Raw genomic sequence first — 20,162 nt, forward strand, 5'->3', positions numbered from 1 at the left:
ATTCTGATTGGATACTGAAACCATGTAACTCAAGATTTTAATTCACATATTATATTTTGGACATACTAGGTTTTTGACAGTGATCATAATTATCAACATCAAGAGAACGGAGCAAGCCCTGAGGGCCCCTTTCTGATCAGGGGCCCGTGTGTACTTACCCAAACTGCCTGTATGTTAGATGCATGCAAACGTTGATGCTAAAATAATGTAGACTTTTTTTCTTGAGCCCAGTGAGTTTCTTTTTTATTCAGCACATATACTACAACATATTAATGAGCTATATACATATGAATGTGGAGTTTTTTTCACAGGAAATATTACACTGGCAAATTGAGGAGGAAGGGGGTGTGGGAGGGGGTGGCTAATATTTAAACAAAAGTTCATCATGAATCAATAGTTTATATCAAACTGTAATGAAGCACTGATGTTGTAACATAAGTATAAACAGGATGGAAAGAAAGAAATGTTTGCATCGAGGATTCCAGAGAGGGGAGGAGACGGCCGCTTTCACCGGATCTGAAACACAAAAACACATCAAAATTAAATGCTTCATTACTCCCAATAAATAATCAGATCCGTCCCTGCTCCGATGATTGCAATTCTGAGGTTATAATTAAGATATACAAAGTGTGTGTGTGTGTGTGTGTGTGTGTGTTTGCCAGGCATCTGGATGGACTGAGGGCTTGTGTGATTAGAGAGAAGGGAGCGTGCCCCTGCAGGAACAGGCTGGCAGCTCCACACTGGGGCAGGGTTCTCCACAACAGTCATACAGGCAACAAGCTGGAGCGAAGCTGTTCATCCAGTTCAGTATGCCAAAGGGGAGTCATAAAAAGTTCATACTTCCAATACTTTTCATGACATGTTTATCATTGAAAGTGAATGTGTTATTTATCATAAAAGGTCACTGCCTCCTGCATTAACCCTTATATACTTTTAAGGGTCAAATTTGACCCATTTTTACATTTGAGAGCTGTAAAAAAACATCAAATACACATTTCTTTTAGCTGTACTTTCCTTACTGTGAACCACATTATACAAAATCAGAAATAAAATACTTTTTTTTTGTGTGCATTTGATACACATTTTTATATATGCAAATATACAAATAAAATAGTGATTATGAATGTGTTTTTTCCATAAGATTAAGATTATGAATGTGAATCGGTGCAGAGACTAATTATGAGTCAGAATATGAACAGTATGTAAAGGGTTAAAGAAAGTGAGAATATGTCATATGACAGAAACAAACACTATAAAGTTTGGGGGGTAAATAAAGAAGACAGAAATGGGCTTGATATTATTGGCTAACATCCGGCTGGGTCTTGGCTTGTATCAGTGACACATTCATCATGGTGGAATGTGAAGAAAGTGATGAGATAATGCATTTAAACTATTGAGAAATTCAATTATATTATAATTGAATAATAATGAGTGAAAACAACAGAGTGGGTGGGCAACAAATGTTCTGTTCATGGATGGTAGTTCCAGCTAGAAAAAGGCAACAATTAATTAAGTTAAAGTTTAAATCTCCCTTGAGGTCACATATAGAAGTGACTGTGTGGATTCATTTATATTAAACAAGCACTAATCCAGTCTTCATACTTTAAAAGAGAGCCATATTGTCTTCTCTTTACAAAACTTGAACACGACTGTCAGTGGAGTATCTGAGGAGTTCTCATCCTCTATTTGACAATCTCCTTTTTATCTCATCTGTTTCCCTTTTCATTCCTTCCTTCATCCAGCTTGTGTATACTACATAGTGATGAGTGTGTTTTGACGTATTGCCATTTGGTTGTAGAGGTGTATGGTAGATGTAGCCAACAAATCTCCACTGACTGTGAGCACGAAATTTACAAATAAATCAATTACACGGTCAGTGATTACTAATGTTTGTGTGAGCGGAACAAAGTGATTTGAATCCTACAGTCATTTGTTATTCGTATTTTTGGCTGGCTGAGTTTTTTAGTGCGCTCTTGGGGGAAAATGGAATAAACTCTAAAAAGCTTGTTTATATCCAGTCTACTTTCAGTTTTGATTTATTTTCTGCCAGCATGTTCTTAAGTATTTCAGATGTCAAATAGACTTAATCAGAAATGAGTGTAGTCATGATACAATGGCATGAATAGAACAGATAAATTATATTACTCAATTGTAGCCCCGCCCCCCGCCCTCTCTTCTCCATGGCGAATGACGACATGTTTGTGTGATGTAGCCTCTCGGTATCTCAGTCAGGATGAACAGTACATCTGGGGAGCCTCGAGCTTTTAAAGCTTCTCACGTCAACAGAGAGGCAATGACGGCGAGGTTACGCTGAGTTCAGAGCCTCCTCGGAAAGGTTAAATTCCTTAAAACTCAACAGAACTGATGACTGAGCCTCTGACTGGCAGTTAATGGCTGTTGTCAACCTCCGTCATTTAAACGCGCAGTAATCCTCACCGTGTATTTGTCCCATTTCTTCTCGGGGTCGTACGGCTCCCAGCGACTAGCGGGGAAGATGTGCTTGTTCTTCTCGTACCAGCTCCTCAGCACCACTTTACCTGCGTGAGACTTTAAGAAAGAGAAAACAACTGGGTTAACTTTAATATGGCTTTAAAATGTATTTTCTTCTCACAAATCCCTTCTCTGAAATATGAATAAATCTGCTCTATTCTATTTTCCGATTAAACGAATTGACTCTATTAACACGTATTGACTGGTTGCCATGTTCCTACATTAACATCAACACACATACATTGTTGTTTATTTCGACTCAAATTGCACCATCCTGCTGCCAGAAACACTCAGTAAAGCGATAAATGTGTATTAATCCGCAGCTTAAAATAGTCCCAAACCACTGCACTGTTATCTTCCGTTTAAGTAACATTTATTTTTTTGGGAATAACTGAGTGTTTCTAAAACGTTAAACTATATATTTGTGGCCCATTTATGAATACTAACATCAAATACTATTTGATAGTAGGTGGCAGAGAGGCCAACAGGAAACAGGGAGAGAGAGAGGGGAATGACCTGCAGCAAAGGTCCCTTGACTGAACCAGGGACGCTGCCTTAATGTGGCATGCATGGTAATTACTCAGCTACCAAAGTGCTCCTTTTCAAGTCTATCTTAAACCAATATTCATGTACCCAGATGTTCAATGGAGCAGTTTTTGGTTGCTGTAATTATTGCAATAACTGTTTCAATGCACATAAGGGAATGCGAGAGTTGTGAGTGAGTTTAATCCTGACCTCGTCTTTCTCTACTGTGGCGTCGTTCACCAGTCGAATGTCGTCATGGACGTCAAAGCTGAAAAGAGGACCTGGGGGGGGGGGGGGGGGTAAATCAACCTCACATTGTTCCATATGTTACATACATACATAAAAACAGCTACTTACAGTTCAGAATATCTGAAAGCTATCGGTGTTCACTTACCAGATTTGCCTCTGGCTTTGGTCACGATGAAGTCATAAAAACTGTGGTGCTGTTTGGAACAAAGACATAAAATATTAAGGATTTCAAAAACTCACACAGCTGCTGAACGAATGAAAAACAAAACCATAAAAATAATCACACCAGGATATTAAAAAAAACAGTGATACATCACATCAAAGAATTCATGCTGTTAAAAGAGCAATTCAGCATGTGTCTTATATCTGAATAATTGTCTGAGACACTTTTACTGGCATCTGTCACAAGAGGAAAATAGTTTTTACTGTGTCTCAAAGTTTATTTAACTGACTTCCTCTTCCTTGTATAAAAGAGATGATGATAGGGATGATATATATCTCTCTACTAAAGGAAGGAATCACTGTATGTATGTCCTTTGCGTATCTCTTGAACCGGTCGTTCTATGGACTCCACACAGCCATACACCAAGGCGGGTGTGTGGCTGGGAGTGCAGTGTCAAATTTGGTGCAATCCGAACAATGGAGATACTGGGGCTGATCAATGAATTGAAATTGTAGCGAAATCACAATATGGCCGACTGAAATAATCACAGGAGGCGCAATTTTTGTTAAAGGCTCAAGAAAACATCTTTGTTCTGTACAGATCCCAACAAAAATCATTTTAATCAGTTTTTCAATGAAAATGAAAAGTGATGTAAAAATGATCTTTAATTACCTTTGATATCGCAAATCACATCGTAATTGCAATATCAGTCAAAAATAATCGCGATTAGATATTTTTTCATAATTGTTCAGCCTTACGCACTACATTTAATATTAATAAACTTAATATTAGTGAACTACGCCACTGTGCTCTGTGAAGGAGCAGGGTGGAGCTTCAGGGCTCTGCTGAATGTGAAGGAGAGACCAGAGACGAGACGTGACACGAGTCAGAGAAAAGTGCTCTAATGAAAGGAAAGTAGACAAAAAAACAACAACTGTGCCTTTAAACAAGAGTGGACACTCTGAACCCGTGTCTAGACAGAATGTACGTTTAGCAGATCAGCAGCGAGTGACTGAACAGGAGTTATTCAGGTACATGGTTGAGCGTAAGTCACCTGCATTTTGGAAGTGCTAAGAGCCCAATGCACAACGACTGTAGTCGTGTGTGTGTGTGTGTGTGTGTGTGTGTGTGTGTGTGTGTGTGTGTGTTCAGGCACTTCGTCTCATATGCTGAGTTTGGCTCATATCGGAGACTGTGGAAATTGTGAAGCTCCACAGTTCTTTAGATCGGAGGTAACAACAGTAGCAGTGAATGGACCACTTTCACAGGAGGCGTTCAGGTACACGGTTGAGCATAGGTCATCCTCATTTTAGGAAGCGCTCAAAAGCCCATTACACAATAACTGAAGTTACCCATCAAGTTACTGAAGTTACTTCCACAGGACCACAAAACCAGTTTGTCTCATATGCTCCGTAACCGTGGCGATTGTGAAACGCCACTACAGGTAAAAGCACAGAAAATAGGATCCGATCTAATAGCCCAGTATGATCCATGCACTTTATTTTGGGATGCACATTATTTTATTTTTTAAACACAGCCCTTATTTTAGTTTACTTGAAATGAGAAAAGACTATTTACTATAAGTGTACTTGTTTATAACAGAATATTAGTTTATTTTGTGTTATTGGTGTATTAACTGCATTCATTGTATTATGTGTTGAAGTAGCAGCCAGAACAGGCACGTCTTTAACGGGCACTGCGCTGGTTTATTACGCTGATGTTGGAAGTGGAAACAAGACGCATATTTTTCTGTCTGTGCATGCAAGTAAAAGTGGATATGGGGATTGTTCAGACATGACCCGCTACCATAACTGTAAAGGCACGTATGTCCTTTGTGTTGTGAACACAGACGCATATCAGAGGTGTTGAATTTGTCCAAACACTTAAATGTTAAATGAGGTGAAGTGAAACGGAGCGAATGAAAACAAACTGAGGAGATAGTTCAGCTACAGGTTTCTGAGGGTGTGTCATTCAGGCGCTCGCTTACTCACATGTGGGATTATCAGATCCTCTTTGATGTACATCAACTGTTCTACTCCAGCGGACCTGTATACAGAAGGAAGAAGAAATCAGTTTTAAGCATATTATCGAGAAGGAAAAATGACCAAAATAGTTTACTGTTTCTGGGCACTGATGTCATTTATATGTTTGATAACCACATATGACCACCACAACAATCTTAATTGCATCACCATGGATTTATGTGCAATAACTGCACATGCACTTTAGCCTATCCCTTTTTTTAACAGCACTTTATGATCATATTTTACCTTATTTAACAGGTATTCTATTTTATGTGTGTGTATGTGAGTGTGTGTTTTGAGCAGAGTGAATGGAGACAGCACATTTTCGAACCTGCAATGACAATAAAGGCATTAATTCATTTCAAAAACCTGTGTGTTTATGTATATATTCTGGATATAAAAAATAATCAGCCAATATATCAATATTGCTTTTTATTTTCCACTCCCTAATAAAATAAAATCCAGTATGGGTCAGGCCCTGTGTGTGTGTGAGTTTGATTTGAGTGGTAATATCAAATAGTACTGTGCCACAGTTGTACCATAGAGAAAAGTTGTGGATAGTAATTTTGACAGAATCAGAATAAAGCCAGATTCTCTTACCTCAGCTCACTGAAGTCCTTCCTCAGGACTTCCAGGGCCCTCTGCAGGAAGTTCTGGATGGTATTACCCTTCTTCATCTGCAGGGGAAATAAACACAGAAAGACATGAAAGGAAACATGATGAGGGTATCCACTGTGTTGAACTCCTCTACAAGGGGAACATGTAGTCATTGCTTTACCTTGACAGTCTTACGATGTCCGGATCCATCCCAGTAACTGAAAGTAATCTCTATCTCCTCGCCTGAAAACAAAGATATAAATCAGTATTTGAACTGAGAGTAAGCGTGAGTGTGCACATGACTTAAAGCATGACTCAGTTACAGTAACAGCAAGGTGTGTGTATGTTTATGTGTGTGTGCAAATAATCAAGACGCTCACTCTTAATCTTCTCCTGTTTGAGCTCCCACTCCTGCCTGAGTTCCTCTCGGAGACGATTCTCCTCCTCCTGAACGCATCGATGAATGGAGAATGTCAGTTTATATTAGAGCATCGTGCTGCGTTAATATGACATTAGAGATCGGACTCAACACACAGAAAAACAAATGATTACGGCAACGAAAATACAGTATGTGTGGTAGTTTCAATGGTGTGAAATGTAGATTGGAGAAATACAGCCGACATGGAGAATTGTTAGTCTAGCTGGTTTTACTTAGTCATCAATAGTTACTTCTTACTGTAATCATTGGCTTGAATTTTTTTTCTACAGCGTGCCATGTAAAACAGGAATTTAAATCCACCTGTTGCACAGTTAAAACCTAGAATGTAAATAAAGGTGTTGGCTTCTGAAACTCAAATAGCAGCCAGAAGGCAACCCTAAAATGTAATTATAATAAGCACACTGCACGTCTTGCAAAAAAAAAAAAAATGTAACACTCTAAAAGTAGTAACAGATGTTCTAATTAATCTTCTTCTGGCACAAAGTAGAGAAATGATGCCGTGACTGCGTCTGAGCTCACCTCTCTGTCTCGATCGGGGAGGAAACTTGTGTCCACATCTGGATTTTTCCCCAGTTTCTTCTTCTTTGAAGTAAAATCTGTCAGACAAATTCAAACATTTTATCTTATTATTAATGAGCTGTAAAATACCTGCCAGAGTTATTTACCTTTAATTCCATATAAGCGGCGCCGCTCACTTCTGCAGTCTCCACTCAGGACGTACACAGTGAGGAATGGAGGACACTACTTGCTTAACCAATGTGACATGAATAGCCTCTTACGGTTGACAATCATTGTGACAAACAGTATGACAGGCGCATTATCACTGCTTAGAATGACTACAATAAATGGGCAACAAAGAGGGTGAATGTGGAAAAAAAAGAAAGAAAACTCAAAAAGCAACTGATTCTAAAACTTACGCAACAAATCACCAAACTTTCCAAATTGAAACACATTTTATTTGGGAAGGAGCTTTTATGCTGCAACAACAGCCTCTCCGTCATTTTTAATCCCTGCAAGATCCTGTTTCAAGATTTGATGTTTTTTAATCTGTTTATTTTAATTAGTGATGAAGCTCTGGTTTAGACTGAGCCAGACTGATTTAGGACGGAATTATCTTGGTTATCTGAACTGAAAAATGAGAGACTGCATACATCTGAAAGTGTTTGTCAGCACTGTTGGTCTCTTTTAGTCAGTGCTTAATCAAGATATTATGGTTTTTAATACAAGTATTAAAGGCTACCTGAAGCTAAATTAGAGCTGTATGTATTTTTAGGGTTAGGGTTGGAATAAATAATGCTGAAAAACTAGTCCACGCATTTTGGTACTTCTAGGCTGGATTATTCTAATTCATTATTATCAGGCTGTCCTAACAAGTCTCTAAAGACTCTCCAGCTGGTCCAGAATGCAGCTGCACGCGTTCTGACAAAAACTACAAAGAGAGATGATATTACTCCCATTTTGGCTCCCCGTAAAATTTAGAAATGAATTTAAAATCCTTCTCCTTACCTTCAAACCTCTTAATGGTCAGGCTCCATCATATCTTAAAGAGCGTATAGTACCTTATGAACCTACCAGAACACTGCGCTCCCAGTATGCAGGCCTACTTGTGGTTCCTAGTATCTCTAAAAGTAGAATGGGAGGCAGAGCCTTCAGTTATCAGGCTCCTCTCCTGTGGAACCATCTCCCAGATTCAGTCCGGAGGGCAGACACCCTCTCTAATTTTAAGAGTAGGCTTAAAACTTTCCTTTTTGGTAAAGCTTATACTTAGGGCCGGCCAGGCTTGTCCTGGACCAGCTCCTAGTTTATGCTGCTATAGGCTTAGACTGCCGGGGGACTCCCACTCCCATGATGCACTGAGCTCCTCTATCCTCTCTCTCTCTCTCTCTATCCATCTATATCCATTAACATTCATATACTATTAATGCATTCAATAACCTAAACTTCTTCCCCGGAGTTGTCTGTGCTTTCTCGTCTCACAGGTAATCTGGGCCTGTAGACGACGGGATGACGGTTTCCTGTCCCAGAGCTTCTAACTTCAATGTTGATTTTCAATGTGCTTCTCTCTCCTCTCCTATTCTTCTTCTCTCTCCTATCTACCCCAACCGGTCGAGGCAGATGTTCTCCCACTTTGAGCCTGGTTCTGCCTGAGGTTTCTTCCTGTTAAAAGGGAGTTTTTTCTTGCCATTGTCGCTAAGTGCTGCTCATGTGGGAATGTTGGGTCTCTTTAAAATGAAAACCTGAAGAGTACGGTTTAGATCCTGCTCTATGTGTAAAGTGCCTTGAGGTGACTTTGTTGTGATTTTGGTGCTATACAAATAAAGATTGATTGATTGATTTATTGATTGATTGTAACCTGTTTACTTTGTTTTCTTACTTTCTTTCTGTTGCTAAAAGCCTGAATAAGGACAAGAGTTGGAGACTAGCAATATAATCTGTTTGCACTGCATGAGAACTAACTTGCCTGGTCTCTTTGAAATAAACGGAATGAATAAATATACTCACAATCATCATCTTCTTCTTCTTCCTCTTCCTCTTCGTCTTCGTCTTCGGGGTTAAACGATAAACTGGCTATTTTCCTCTTCTGTTCTTCCTTCCTCTTCTTCTCTTTCTGCTTCTCGAGCTTGCTGCAAACGAGAGAGAAATAAAATTGCCATTATTATCAACCGAAACACACACACACACACCACATACTATCACTGCACAATGTATTCACGCTTTCTTTCTGATTTCAACACACAGCACACACTAAAAGGAAATCAGTGGTAGCTGTAGATGAGAGTGAGACTAAGTGCTTCAGGTGTTGGGTGCATGTTTATTGGCAGGAAGGTAAGTGTGTGTGTGTGTGTGTGTGTGTGTGTGTGTGTGTGTGTGTGTGTGTGTGTGTGTGTGTGTGTGTGTGGGTGTGTGTGTGTGTGTGTGTGTGTGTGTGTGTGTGTGTGTGTGTGTGTGTGTGTGTGTGTGTGTGTTATTTGGTTCACCAAAAGCAAATTAGCTGCTCGTTAAACCGGTTAACTGTTTGTTACCACTGTCTCTCTTCACCTCCTGTGTTTTCTTTTGCTTTTTCTTCTACTGATTTACTGACTAACTGGCCCATCACCGAATCACACAAGCCCACTGTCCTTAAAGAGTCTCTTGAACAATAGCTGAACTTGTACCCAGAAAAAACCTGATTCTGGTTCTCCTCTTGACAGCTTGATGATGACAATAATTATCATGGATTACATTGATATAGCCATTTATTTAGCTGGGTAATGCATGACAGCCATTTGGCATCAGTACACTTCACCACACACACACACACACACACACACACACACACACACACACACACACACACACACACACACACACACACACACACACACACACACACACACACACACACACACACACACACACACACACACACACACACACACACACACACACGTTTGAGGGGGTAGTGGGGAGGGAATCATTGAGCCAATTGCAAAAATACACAGGGGGGATGATCAGGTGGGAATGAGGAGAGAGTCAGGCCACCAGGGAACCCCCTACTCTTTGCCATAAGTAACATGACCACAGTGAGTCTGGTATTGGGAAGACGGCCACCTACTGGCCCACCAGCAGCACTTCCACTTCCAGCAACAGCTTAAGTTTTTCCCAGGAGTGTTAAACAAGCCTATGCCTGCTCAGCTCCTGTCATTCAGCAGAAACAGAAACAGGGTGCATGTTGGCATGACTGCAGATACGCTGCTGCACTCACCCTGGCACTGTCAATGAAAGGTGTGACAGGTGTGATTTTGGTTTTATTTTGTTGTGAGGAGCCTGGCAACAGCTCTTTCACATAAGCAAAGAACAACAGCTGAGGAATCAGGTCATTTGGCCGGAGGTACAGCAGAAGAATGGAGGGATTTATTAGCCTTATTAGGCTCATTATCAACGTCCAAGTCATTTGCTTTTATTTGGGTTTTTTTGTTTTCTTTAGATTTTTCATGCCACTCACTGCTGATTATATCTCTTAAAATTAAAAAATTGTGAGTGAAACAGAGGTCAGCTTGTATTCTGTGCTCGTACTTGTCTTGAATTTGGAAGCCACGTGTCACAAATCAAGAGCTGTGTGGCCTGTGAGGTTACAATTATTACAAAGTCTAAACCACATTGGGAACAGTGAGATGAAGATGCAAAGTAGGGCTGCAACCAATGATTATTTTTTTTTTAAATCAAAAAGAAGTGAAAGGCTCCCCATCACAAATTGACAGTGTGATGTCCTTAAACTGCTTGTTCTCTATTCATTAAACATTATATTTACTATCATATATGGTAAAAACATGCAGTAAATCCTCCTGTCTGAGAAGCAGCAAATATTTTGTTATTTTAGCTTGAAAAATGCTGATCTGCTAATCGACTAATCGTTGCCGCTCTACATCAAAGACAATTCTTGGAGCACATCAAATTTCTTCATTCACATAATTAGTTCTTTACTAGAAGCAGAGCTATTTATATAGATGTCTTGATAGTAGGGTGCGACTGATACTGGATCTTTGGGACAGATTGCCGATACCAATATTAGGGAGTAAAAAAGTTCTGATATCGATATATCTGCCGATAATCCTACAGAATATATATATTTATCTCAACACACATTTTTTGCAATGATCCCTCAAATGTGGTTAACAAACACTTGTGACAAAGATATATAATGGAGGTGTGATATTTTATATTTAAACAATACACTTTATTGTAAAAAATGAAAACTTCCCAGGAAATGTTATGATTATAACTATAAATAAAAAAACACATAGAACAAAAAAACATTAAATTTGAAAGACTAAAAAAGGATCAAATATACATAAAAAGCTGCTTATAATAATTATCATTATTATTATTGTTTATTTTTTTCCTATTATATATTGTTTTTTTAAAAGTTGAATCCATCTACTTGTTTTGCTGTTTTATTGCTGAATTGATATATATTTGAATGTATGTGTATATGTATATATATGTATAAATGTGTGTATGTAAGTTCAGGTATGGGTGTATATTTGGGGACTAATTATTTCTAAATTATGTGGATATACTCTTAACTCAAACTCAAGCTAATAATAAGACAATTATCTGCTTGAAAACTATATAACTACCCAGTTCCTGAATGACCTCAGGCACTTTTTTGTGCGTAACGTCCTCTAATAGACCTCAAACTAAATCTTTGCAAAACACTGAACTATGATAGAAACTGTTTCTATTCTGTCTCACTACATCAGTGTCAGTTTATATTGAACCCCCTTTTAAGAAAGTAAACACTGAAATTAAAAAGTGAAAGACCTTTGCACAGTACTGTATATGATATATGATTTATTTGTACTCTACATGGCTGAAAGCATGTAGACACGCGCTGTTACACCCATGCATGATAGCTCAACATATCATTCAAAGTAACGGGCATTAATGTGCTGTTATAGCAGCATTTAACAGGCTTTCCACCAGATGTTGACATCTGGCTGCAGGAGCACCAATGATATCAGGCACAGATGTTGGGCGATGAGGCCTGTCATGTTGAAACAGGAAAAGCCCTTCAGGAAACTGCTGCCACGAAGTTTGACGTAAACTATCATATTAACATATCACTGAGTGCTGCAGCATAGAGATTTACTTTAAATAAGCCAAACACACACCATGATAAAGTGCTCCAGGCAAGTATATGGATGCACGTGTGCACATACTTTTGGCCATCATTTTTTTAACTCAATGGCGAGAAAGAGAGATCATGTGTAAGACTTGGGTGTGTATTTTCTTAGAGCTGCAACGATCAGTCAAGTTGTCAATTATTAAATTATATGCCACCTATTTTGATAATCGATTTTTTTTAAAGTCAAAATTCTCTGACTTAATAAGACTCTTATATCTGCTCTTTTTTTAGCCCTCTATGACAGTAAAACTTTGAGACAAGCTAAACATTTGAGGACGTCACCTTCAGCTTTGTGAACCAGTGATCAACATGTTTCACCATTCTGTGACATTTTGTAGACCAAACAACTAATCAATTATTTAGAAAAGAATCTACAGAATAATTAATAAAAAAAATAACTGCTAGCTGGAGCCATGTATTTTTTTATTTTGTGTGTCGAGTCAAAATTTCAGGGAGTCAATTGTGTGTCTCTGCTCCCAGAAATGTAACATGAATTAATTTATATGCACCAGAACAGTAAATGTGTTTTCATGCAGCAGCTGTAGGCTGAAAGCAAAATGAGAAGGAGCATGATGAGAAATGAAAAGGCCATCAGCCAGATTAGAGGTCTGAAAGCCTCGCTGGTCTTCACGCCTCACCGAACTGAATTGGTTTAAACCAAACAGTAAAAACTACTGAAACTACAGTTTGAATGTGAGCGGAATGTGAATGTGAGCAAACTCACAGCATGAGTTCCTTGGACTGCTCCTTCTTGGCGAGCTGCTTCTCTCTCTCCTTCACCAGCGCCTCCTGCTTGGCCTTCATATCGTTCAGTGTCACCAGACCTGATAGAGACATAAAAGACATGAATCAGGCCTCACAACAAGACTCATGGGGATATATAGTCTCAAAACTGTTATCAAATACAGTATATGATTAATTAAATTCACATGCCGTTGTTAAAATAATTGGTTTCATCTATATATTGCTTTCCTGGGGGTGCAGTTTTGCAAAGTGTCATTACTTAAGCTGTGAGTGCAGCTGTAATGCTTCACTCTTTCTGAGACAACCTTGTCATATACTGAACTTTTTGGGTCCAGCATTTCCAGCTCAGCTTACAGGAGAGTCGCAACAACAAACATACTTACCGACTGTGCTGGACTTGAGCTCTGCCTCCACTGCATCATAGTGAGCAGAGAATTTCTTATCAATGTTGGACTTGACCATGTTGTCCTGTAAGAAAACGGAGATAATGTTACAGCACAGAAGCAGAGGTGGAAGAAGTATTCTGATCCTTTAGTAAAGTAAAAGTATAACCAAAAAGAAATTAGCACATACAACTGGCATTAGAGCCCAACTGATATCGATCGATATTGATCGGTTAGCCAATACTTTCGGCTGATATTGGTCTATCACAGAGATACAGATATATCAGAGACATATACGTGCAGATATCGGCATCAGTGTATATGTTGTCCAATATGTGTTGCTATTATATGCTATATGCTATATATAGGCAGCACTTAATGTATATTTGATCCTTTTTCCTAATTCAAATGAAATGTATGTATTTTTTAGTTAGTTATAGTTATTTATAATTATAAAATTCCCAGTGTAGTTTACTGTTTCAGTGCACTGATTTGATTTTATTGTCTGACTTTTCTGTTGAAATTATTTTTCTAGCTATTTATTATTATCATCATTACTTTAACCCTGACTTTATCCTGTTACCATGTTGACTGTATCAACAAACTGAAGTGAAGTCATGTTATTTTTTACAACATTATGATGCCTAATTGTTTTGTTATTGCATTAGTGTCACACATGTTATGAGTGATACTTTGTATGAATAAAATGTTGTAAAAATGTAACTTTAGTTGTGTGAACTCTGACTGACTTTACTGTTGACATGAAGTCAGTGAACGTGTCTGCTCACGTTGTGTTTACTGACACTCAACTATGAGTCACTTCTGGCAAAAGAGAGAGGTCTAAATCATCTCTTGGAAATATCACACACACGCAATAACACGTTATAATCTGTGGTAAGAAGTTAACCTCTGCTATCTTCTGTTTCAGTTGTTCCAGCTGCTCTCTTTCTTTCTCTCGTTTCTTCATCAGCTGCATGGCTCTTCCAGCCTCGCTCGCAGCTCCTTTGTACTGCGCCATGTTGTCTTCTTTGTGTTTCAAGCTCTCTTAGAAGAACTCTGAAAACAGTAGCGACAGAAAAAGAAGAGAAATACTTCAAATAAACGCCAAAATGTTCAGAAGTGTGAAGCTACTCCTCCCGGTGCACCACAACAAGAAATATGGCGACGGTGAAGTGCATGCTGGGTAATGGCGAAACTATATAATGTTGCCTTCAGGTGCTTCATGAAACCTCGTAATTATGAACCCGCCCACCAACGATTAAACAAGTTTTATGCAGCTTCTTTCTGGATCAATTAAATAATACAGCATCATAACCTCTCTCATTATCATATTCTATGCATCGGTACATTTTCTTACTTTTTCCTTATACTTGTAACTAGTTTTTTTTTTAATGTTTTTGTTTAGCTTTTATATGTATTTGTCTACATTTATTTACTCTAAAGTAGTGTGTTATGTCTCATCATAGGAGGGTCACTTCGACAAGCCTTTATGGGTTTTATTGGCTCCTTTTGCACATTTCTCTTTTGTTAGTAATTGTTTTCTTTTCTTTTCTTAATCTAAAAACCTAATCTGAAAACCTAAATATGTAAATTGTCAAGAATATATTCACAAGTCAATCAAGAGTAAGAACATTTGGATATTTTCAATATTTAAATTGCCAAAATGCATATGTAAAAAAATAGCTATGGCCATTTAGGTGTTAGAGCTGCATTCAATGTTAAGTCATTGTTATGAGTGTTTAATCTGTTTTACAAAGACCAATTTAATGTCTTTAAATGAGAAAATTCTGACACTTGATAAGCTGAAACCAACACTTGATAAGCTTCTTTACCTTTACTTGATACATTACTTTAATTACATAATAATTGCCATTGCAATTCTTTGCAAACAATTTTAGAATATCAACATCATCTGAGATCCATGTGTTACACATATTTCAACAACTGATGAATGACAAATGCAATTTATCTTAAATTTTTGAATGTGTTTCCTGTGTAAAAAAATCAATTCACATAATGGTTAAAACAAAAACAAACAAAAAAACAACATAAAGGATTTTTTGACATCTATTTTATTGGCAGTTAGTACAGTTTCCTCAGACATGCATCTGAAATCAGTGTAAACAATTATAATAATAATACATTTTTTATGAATTAGCTTTACATATAGAAAACATATCAAATAGCCACTCGTCTCATCACTCACTCACTCACTCACTCACTCACTCACTCACTCACTCACTCACTCACTCACTCACTCACTCACTCACTCACTCACTCACTCATGTCTCACATTCATACAGTCTCTTTCTCCTTCATTTGATGCCAGTCCTTGTTAGACAGTGAAATGGCGATTTGGCTGCAGCAGAGAGCCAAAGACGAACACAGGGGAGAGATGAATTCATTGACAGCACATATACACAATGACCTCAGGCATGGAAGGAAGGTGTTGCTCAGCTGTATACAAGGTACTACAAACCTAGAGAGAGAGAGAGAGAGAGAGAGGGAGTTTAATAACTGTCAAAAAAACTGAGCAGGAGGAGGAACTAGTTTTTTTGAAGTTTGTATGCGTATCGTACCACACTGTAGCGTAGCGTATCACACTGTACTGTGTCATGTCGCATCATATCATATTGTATCATATCGTATCGCACCCCACTGTATTGTATCATATCGTATCATATTGTACACCACAGTACTGTATTGTATAGTATCGAATCGTATCACACTGCACCGCATCGTATCGTATCGTATCGTATCGTATCGTATCGTATCATATCATATCATATCATATCATATCATATCATATCATATCATATCATATCATATCATATCGTATGGTATCGTATCGTATCATATCATATGGTATCGTATCGTATCATATGGTATGGTATGGTATGGTATCATATGGTATCGTATCGTATCATATGGTATGGTGTGGTATCATATCATATGGTATCGCATCATATGGTATGGTATTGTATCGTATCTTAAGGTATGGTATGGTATCGTATCGTATCATATGGTATTGTATCATATCATATGGTATGGTATGGTATAGTATCATATTACACTGTACCTTATCGTATCATATCATAACATATCATATTAGGCTATATTTGATCAATATTAAGTTAAATAATAAAGGCTCATTCCCAGTCACTCAGTGCCAACAGTTGCTGAACAGATTTACAGATAAATCATTTTTCTAGAAATAAACAATAAATAAAAGTAAATTATATGTTAAATGTATTTAATTTTCTTCAATTAAAGTAAGCTTATAATTAAGATATACAAAGAAAAACAGACAAACAAAACCCCAAACAGGTTTTGGGTATTATAATGGGACATGCTATTGATGTGGAGAGAGAACATCCTGCAGGTCCTTGTCCTGTTTTATTGTTTACCTAAACCTGTTTGTTAAGCCGTTCACAGACTAATTATGTCAGTGATGAGACTTTATTTTCTGCTAAGGGTGGTGTGACACTTAGCAACACTGAGTTGTCATGTCAGCTGAGATTACCTGCATATTAAACAGATGTTTTAATACAGTGATTTTGATATGTATTGCTTATTTAATCTGTTCATAACATAGTTTATGTAAATGTCTACGTTTTTTTTAATGTGGTTACATGTTATCTGAGAAGTACATCAGATAAACAATGATGATTTATCTCTGGCAGCAGGCATGCCACATATGCATTCCTCCTCCTTGCCAAAACCTGCCACCCACATTAACCACAATACAACTACATTTTATGATCTGTACATATTTGGGTGCGATCTGCAAGTAGCTAGTTTCTAATAGTGCTACAAGCCGATATAGCCTCCAGCTGAGGAGTGAGCTCCACATGTTTGGTGACCTCACTTGTTTTTTTTCCCTTCACACACCCAAAGTATTTTCACTGTTAAACGTGTAGTCTTCTGCCCCAACTGACACTGTCTCATCTAAACTGCACCTGAGGCAATTTACCAAATTTTGCACAGCTCCCTCTGGAGACACAAAAGGCAAATAGTGTCAAACTACTGTTTTAAGAGAATGTGTATTATTCTTAGAAGTCAGAAAAAAGCTGTAAGTGATTTGGCCACTTATTGCTCAATATGACCCATTACATTATAATGTTTGTTTGGGACCTGACCCACTTAGAACAACTGTGCTGTTATTGTGTATGTTCTGGTATTAGGTAAATTAGTGTACATTGTAATGCATTTACCAGACATGTAGACAGGCGAGAACAGCCAGAAAAATGCCACAGAGGAGAGCGAAGGGCACGGCAAACAGCAGTGAGAGGCAGCGGTATGACCAGATACGAGCCTTCTCGAAGCCGACAATGCTGTAAAACCACACTTCGTCTATGCTGCGAGGCGTGGCGGGCTCAGCCAGCACGTCACTGACCTCCACCTACAGACAGGAAACAAAAGAGAGGATGTTCCAGTCAGTCAAGTCAGTTTATTTATAGATCTCATTGTTGTTTTGATATGTTATGCTTTACATAGAAATTAAACATTTAATTAAATAATTGAAATGAAAATAAATAGCTAATTAACTAACAAACAAAGTTCAAATACATTTAAATAGTTATATTAATAATTAAGGACTCAAATGTGACTTTAAAAAGCTGAGGTAAGGTAAACGGTTCCTATGCCTAGGAGTAGCATTGGAAGGGTCTTGATATAGAACAGGGGCTGAGGAGATTGGAGATGTAGCTTGTCCATGCAGAGCTTTAAAAACACTTTCTCTCATTTTGCAGGGAATCAAGGAAGAGAAGCATATTGCACCAGCTGCAGGTGAGCTAGTGATGACTGATTGACTCCCACATAAGGGTTACAGTGGTCAAGAAAGTCAGAAAAAAGCATAAAAGATGGTCTCAAGATCTCCAAAAGAGAGACATTTGTTATGTCTATTGACCTAAACCCCTGTTGCAATTCAAGACAACTTAGATGAGACTGAAGGTCAAGTGCTTCACCCAATGTTAAGCAAACATAAAGCGGTTTGTCATCAGCGTAAACGGTAAGCAATGTTATATTTTCTTAAAAAAAGACCACATGTGAACCTTTTTTTAAATACAAATAAAATAGGTCCTAAAATGGAACCCTGCGGTACACCACAGGAGACAATAGTAGAGGAATTAAGATAAACATTGCAGGTAAAAATTGAAACGATTGCTATGTAACCACTCTAAGGTCTTATTCTTACTGTCTACTACACACTCTGAGATAATCCCACAGTATGGATTGGTTGCCTCTATAAAATGCAGCAGCGTTTTTTAATTGAAACAGAAATTGAAATGGCATGATTTCAGGAGTCTAGATACAGCAGTAAGGCATTGATTATGCTTAAAAGAGCTGAGTGATCTAGGGACAAATTGTGAAAATATAACTTTTTGTGGGATTGTTGACCAGGAAAGTGTTTATTGTAGATAAAATGAAGGGCCCAGCTGTATTGGATACAACAGAAGGGAGAGAATGGAGGAATTTTAAAGAGAAAAGCAAATACTGTAGCGCTTTGGACATCGTTATTATTAATAACAGATGAAGCAGAAAGTTAAAGTCAATAAAAATCTAATCTCACCATATTATTCATATTTAGCCAAAGAAAAAAACTATTGACCTCAAAGTTAAACATTCTCTGTGTGACAGGCAGGAAATGTGGATTTCATTTTCAATACCCCCACCATGACTAACTGAGATCATGCAGACATTGTTGATTCATAGTGAGGGGGGGGGGGGGGGGGGGGGGGGGGGACCTTTAAATGCTGGTTGATGCCGTAAGGGTCCCTGTTGACAAGTAAGCTGGGGGTAGGAGTGGGGTAGGGTGTGGGTGTGGCGGGGGCTGTTGGAGGGGTGGGGGGTTTGGACAATGGAGTGGAGGCTTTGGATGCAAACTCAGGAGGAGGAGGGGGAGTGTTTATCTGTTCTCCCTCATCCTCTTCATCGCTGTCATCGATCCGACACTCCACCAGACAGTCATCGCTCACCATCATCATCCTCACTGCAGGAAGAACGTCTTTTAAAATGCATGAAAGATAGAAGAACATAGAGAAGATCGCTTTCTTCTGATCTTGACTTTGATATTCATGCTGCAAATCCATGCACACACATACACACACACACACACACACACACACACACACACACACACACACACACACACAGACACACACACTCCTCCAACAGACTGCAGGCGTGTCAAGTGTAACTGGCACTTCCACCTGTTCTTTAGCCACCAAAAAAAGAAGCCACACCAAAATCTGTAAATAGCAGCTGGTAATTTTAAAATGACACTGGTAAAATGTAAATGCATATAGTCAATCTGCATTCAACTCAGGAAAATACACAGCATATAACTTTATAATCCAATTTTTGTTGTGCTAAATTGGAGTGAAGACTTTCACTTAAATAAAAAAAGAATGAAGGATTCAAAAATATTTGCTGAATGCAATCCTAACTTGGAGTTTTAAGCCACATTGATTAAAAGTCTTTAACGGTTGATTTAAAGACCTTTTTTTTTACCAACTTGCATGTATTAGATAGACAATATGCATGATACTGATGCTGCAAGGTGGCACAATATAGCTGTAATCTATATGCTTGTAAAGAAATCATCAGAGCAGATTCACAAGAAGGTCATCAAGAGTAGAAATAATCACTCGTGCCAGACTTACCTTACAGAGCTATCTTAATCCTGTATCAGTGACATCAGACGGGGCAGGGGAGCCCTGCAGAGAGTGCTAATCTAAAATGTCAATGAGATCAGTTCAACCGCTTAATCACAATGTCCCTCGGAGCTGATTTGGCATATGAGAACCCGGACAGAGGCGTACACATGCGAACACACACGCTCAAACACACACATAGACAGGCACCTACACTGTTTGAC

General features: G+C 38.3%; 2 protein-coding genes across 2 annotated transcripts; both read right to left on the reverse strand.

Annotated features, from left to right (window-relative positions):
- Positions 1 to 20: 20 nt before the first annotated feature.
- fam50a (family with sequence similarity 50 member A) lies at positions 21 to 14,434 on the reverse strand. The gene is made up of 13 exons (XM_062426894.1): positions 14,190 to 14,434; positions 13,283 to 13,367; positions 12,880 to 12,979; positions 8,990 to 9,111; positions 7,007 to 7,083; positions 6,429 to 6,495; positions 6,230 to 6,291; positions 6,052 to 6,128; positions 5,419 to 5,473; positions 3,410 to 3,458; positions 3,226 to 3,296; positions 2,437 to 2,547; positions 21 to 516 (listed from the first exon to the last, which is right to left on the reverse strand). Exons 1-13 carry the CDS (start codon positions 14,298 to 14,300, stop codon positions 508 to 510), a joined length of 996 nt encoding a protein of 331 aa, XP_062282878.1. The 5' UTR covers positions 14,301 to 14,434; the 3' UTR covers positions 21 to 507.
- Positions 14,435 to 15,364: 930 nt separating this feature from the next.
- Positions 15,365 to 20,088, reverse strand: cav4b (caveolin 4b). The gene is made up of 4 exons (XM_062427840.1): positions 19,948 to 20,088; positions 19,030 to 19,274; positions 17,497 to 17,684; positions 15,365 to 15,761 (listed from the first exon to the last, which is right to left on the reverse strand). Exons 2-4 carry the CDS (start codon positions 19,267 to 19,269, stop codon positions 15,578 to 15,580), a joined length of 612 nt encoding a protein of 203 aa, XP_062283824.1. The 5' UTR covers positions 19,270 to 19,274; positions 19,948 to 20,088; the 3' UTR covers positions 15,365 to 15,577.
- Positions 20,089 to 20,162: the final 74 nt, after the last annotated feature.

The sequence above is a fragment of the Scomber scombrus genome, chromosome 10 (assembly GCF_963691925.1).
Source record: "Scomber scombrus chromosome 10, fScoSco1.1, whole genome shotgun sequence".
Classification (NCBI taxonomy): Eukaryota; Metazoa; Chordata; class Actinopteri; order Scombriformes; family Scombridae; genus Scomber; species Scomber scombrus.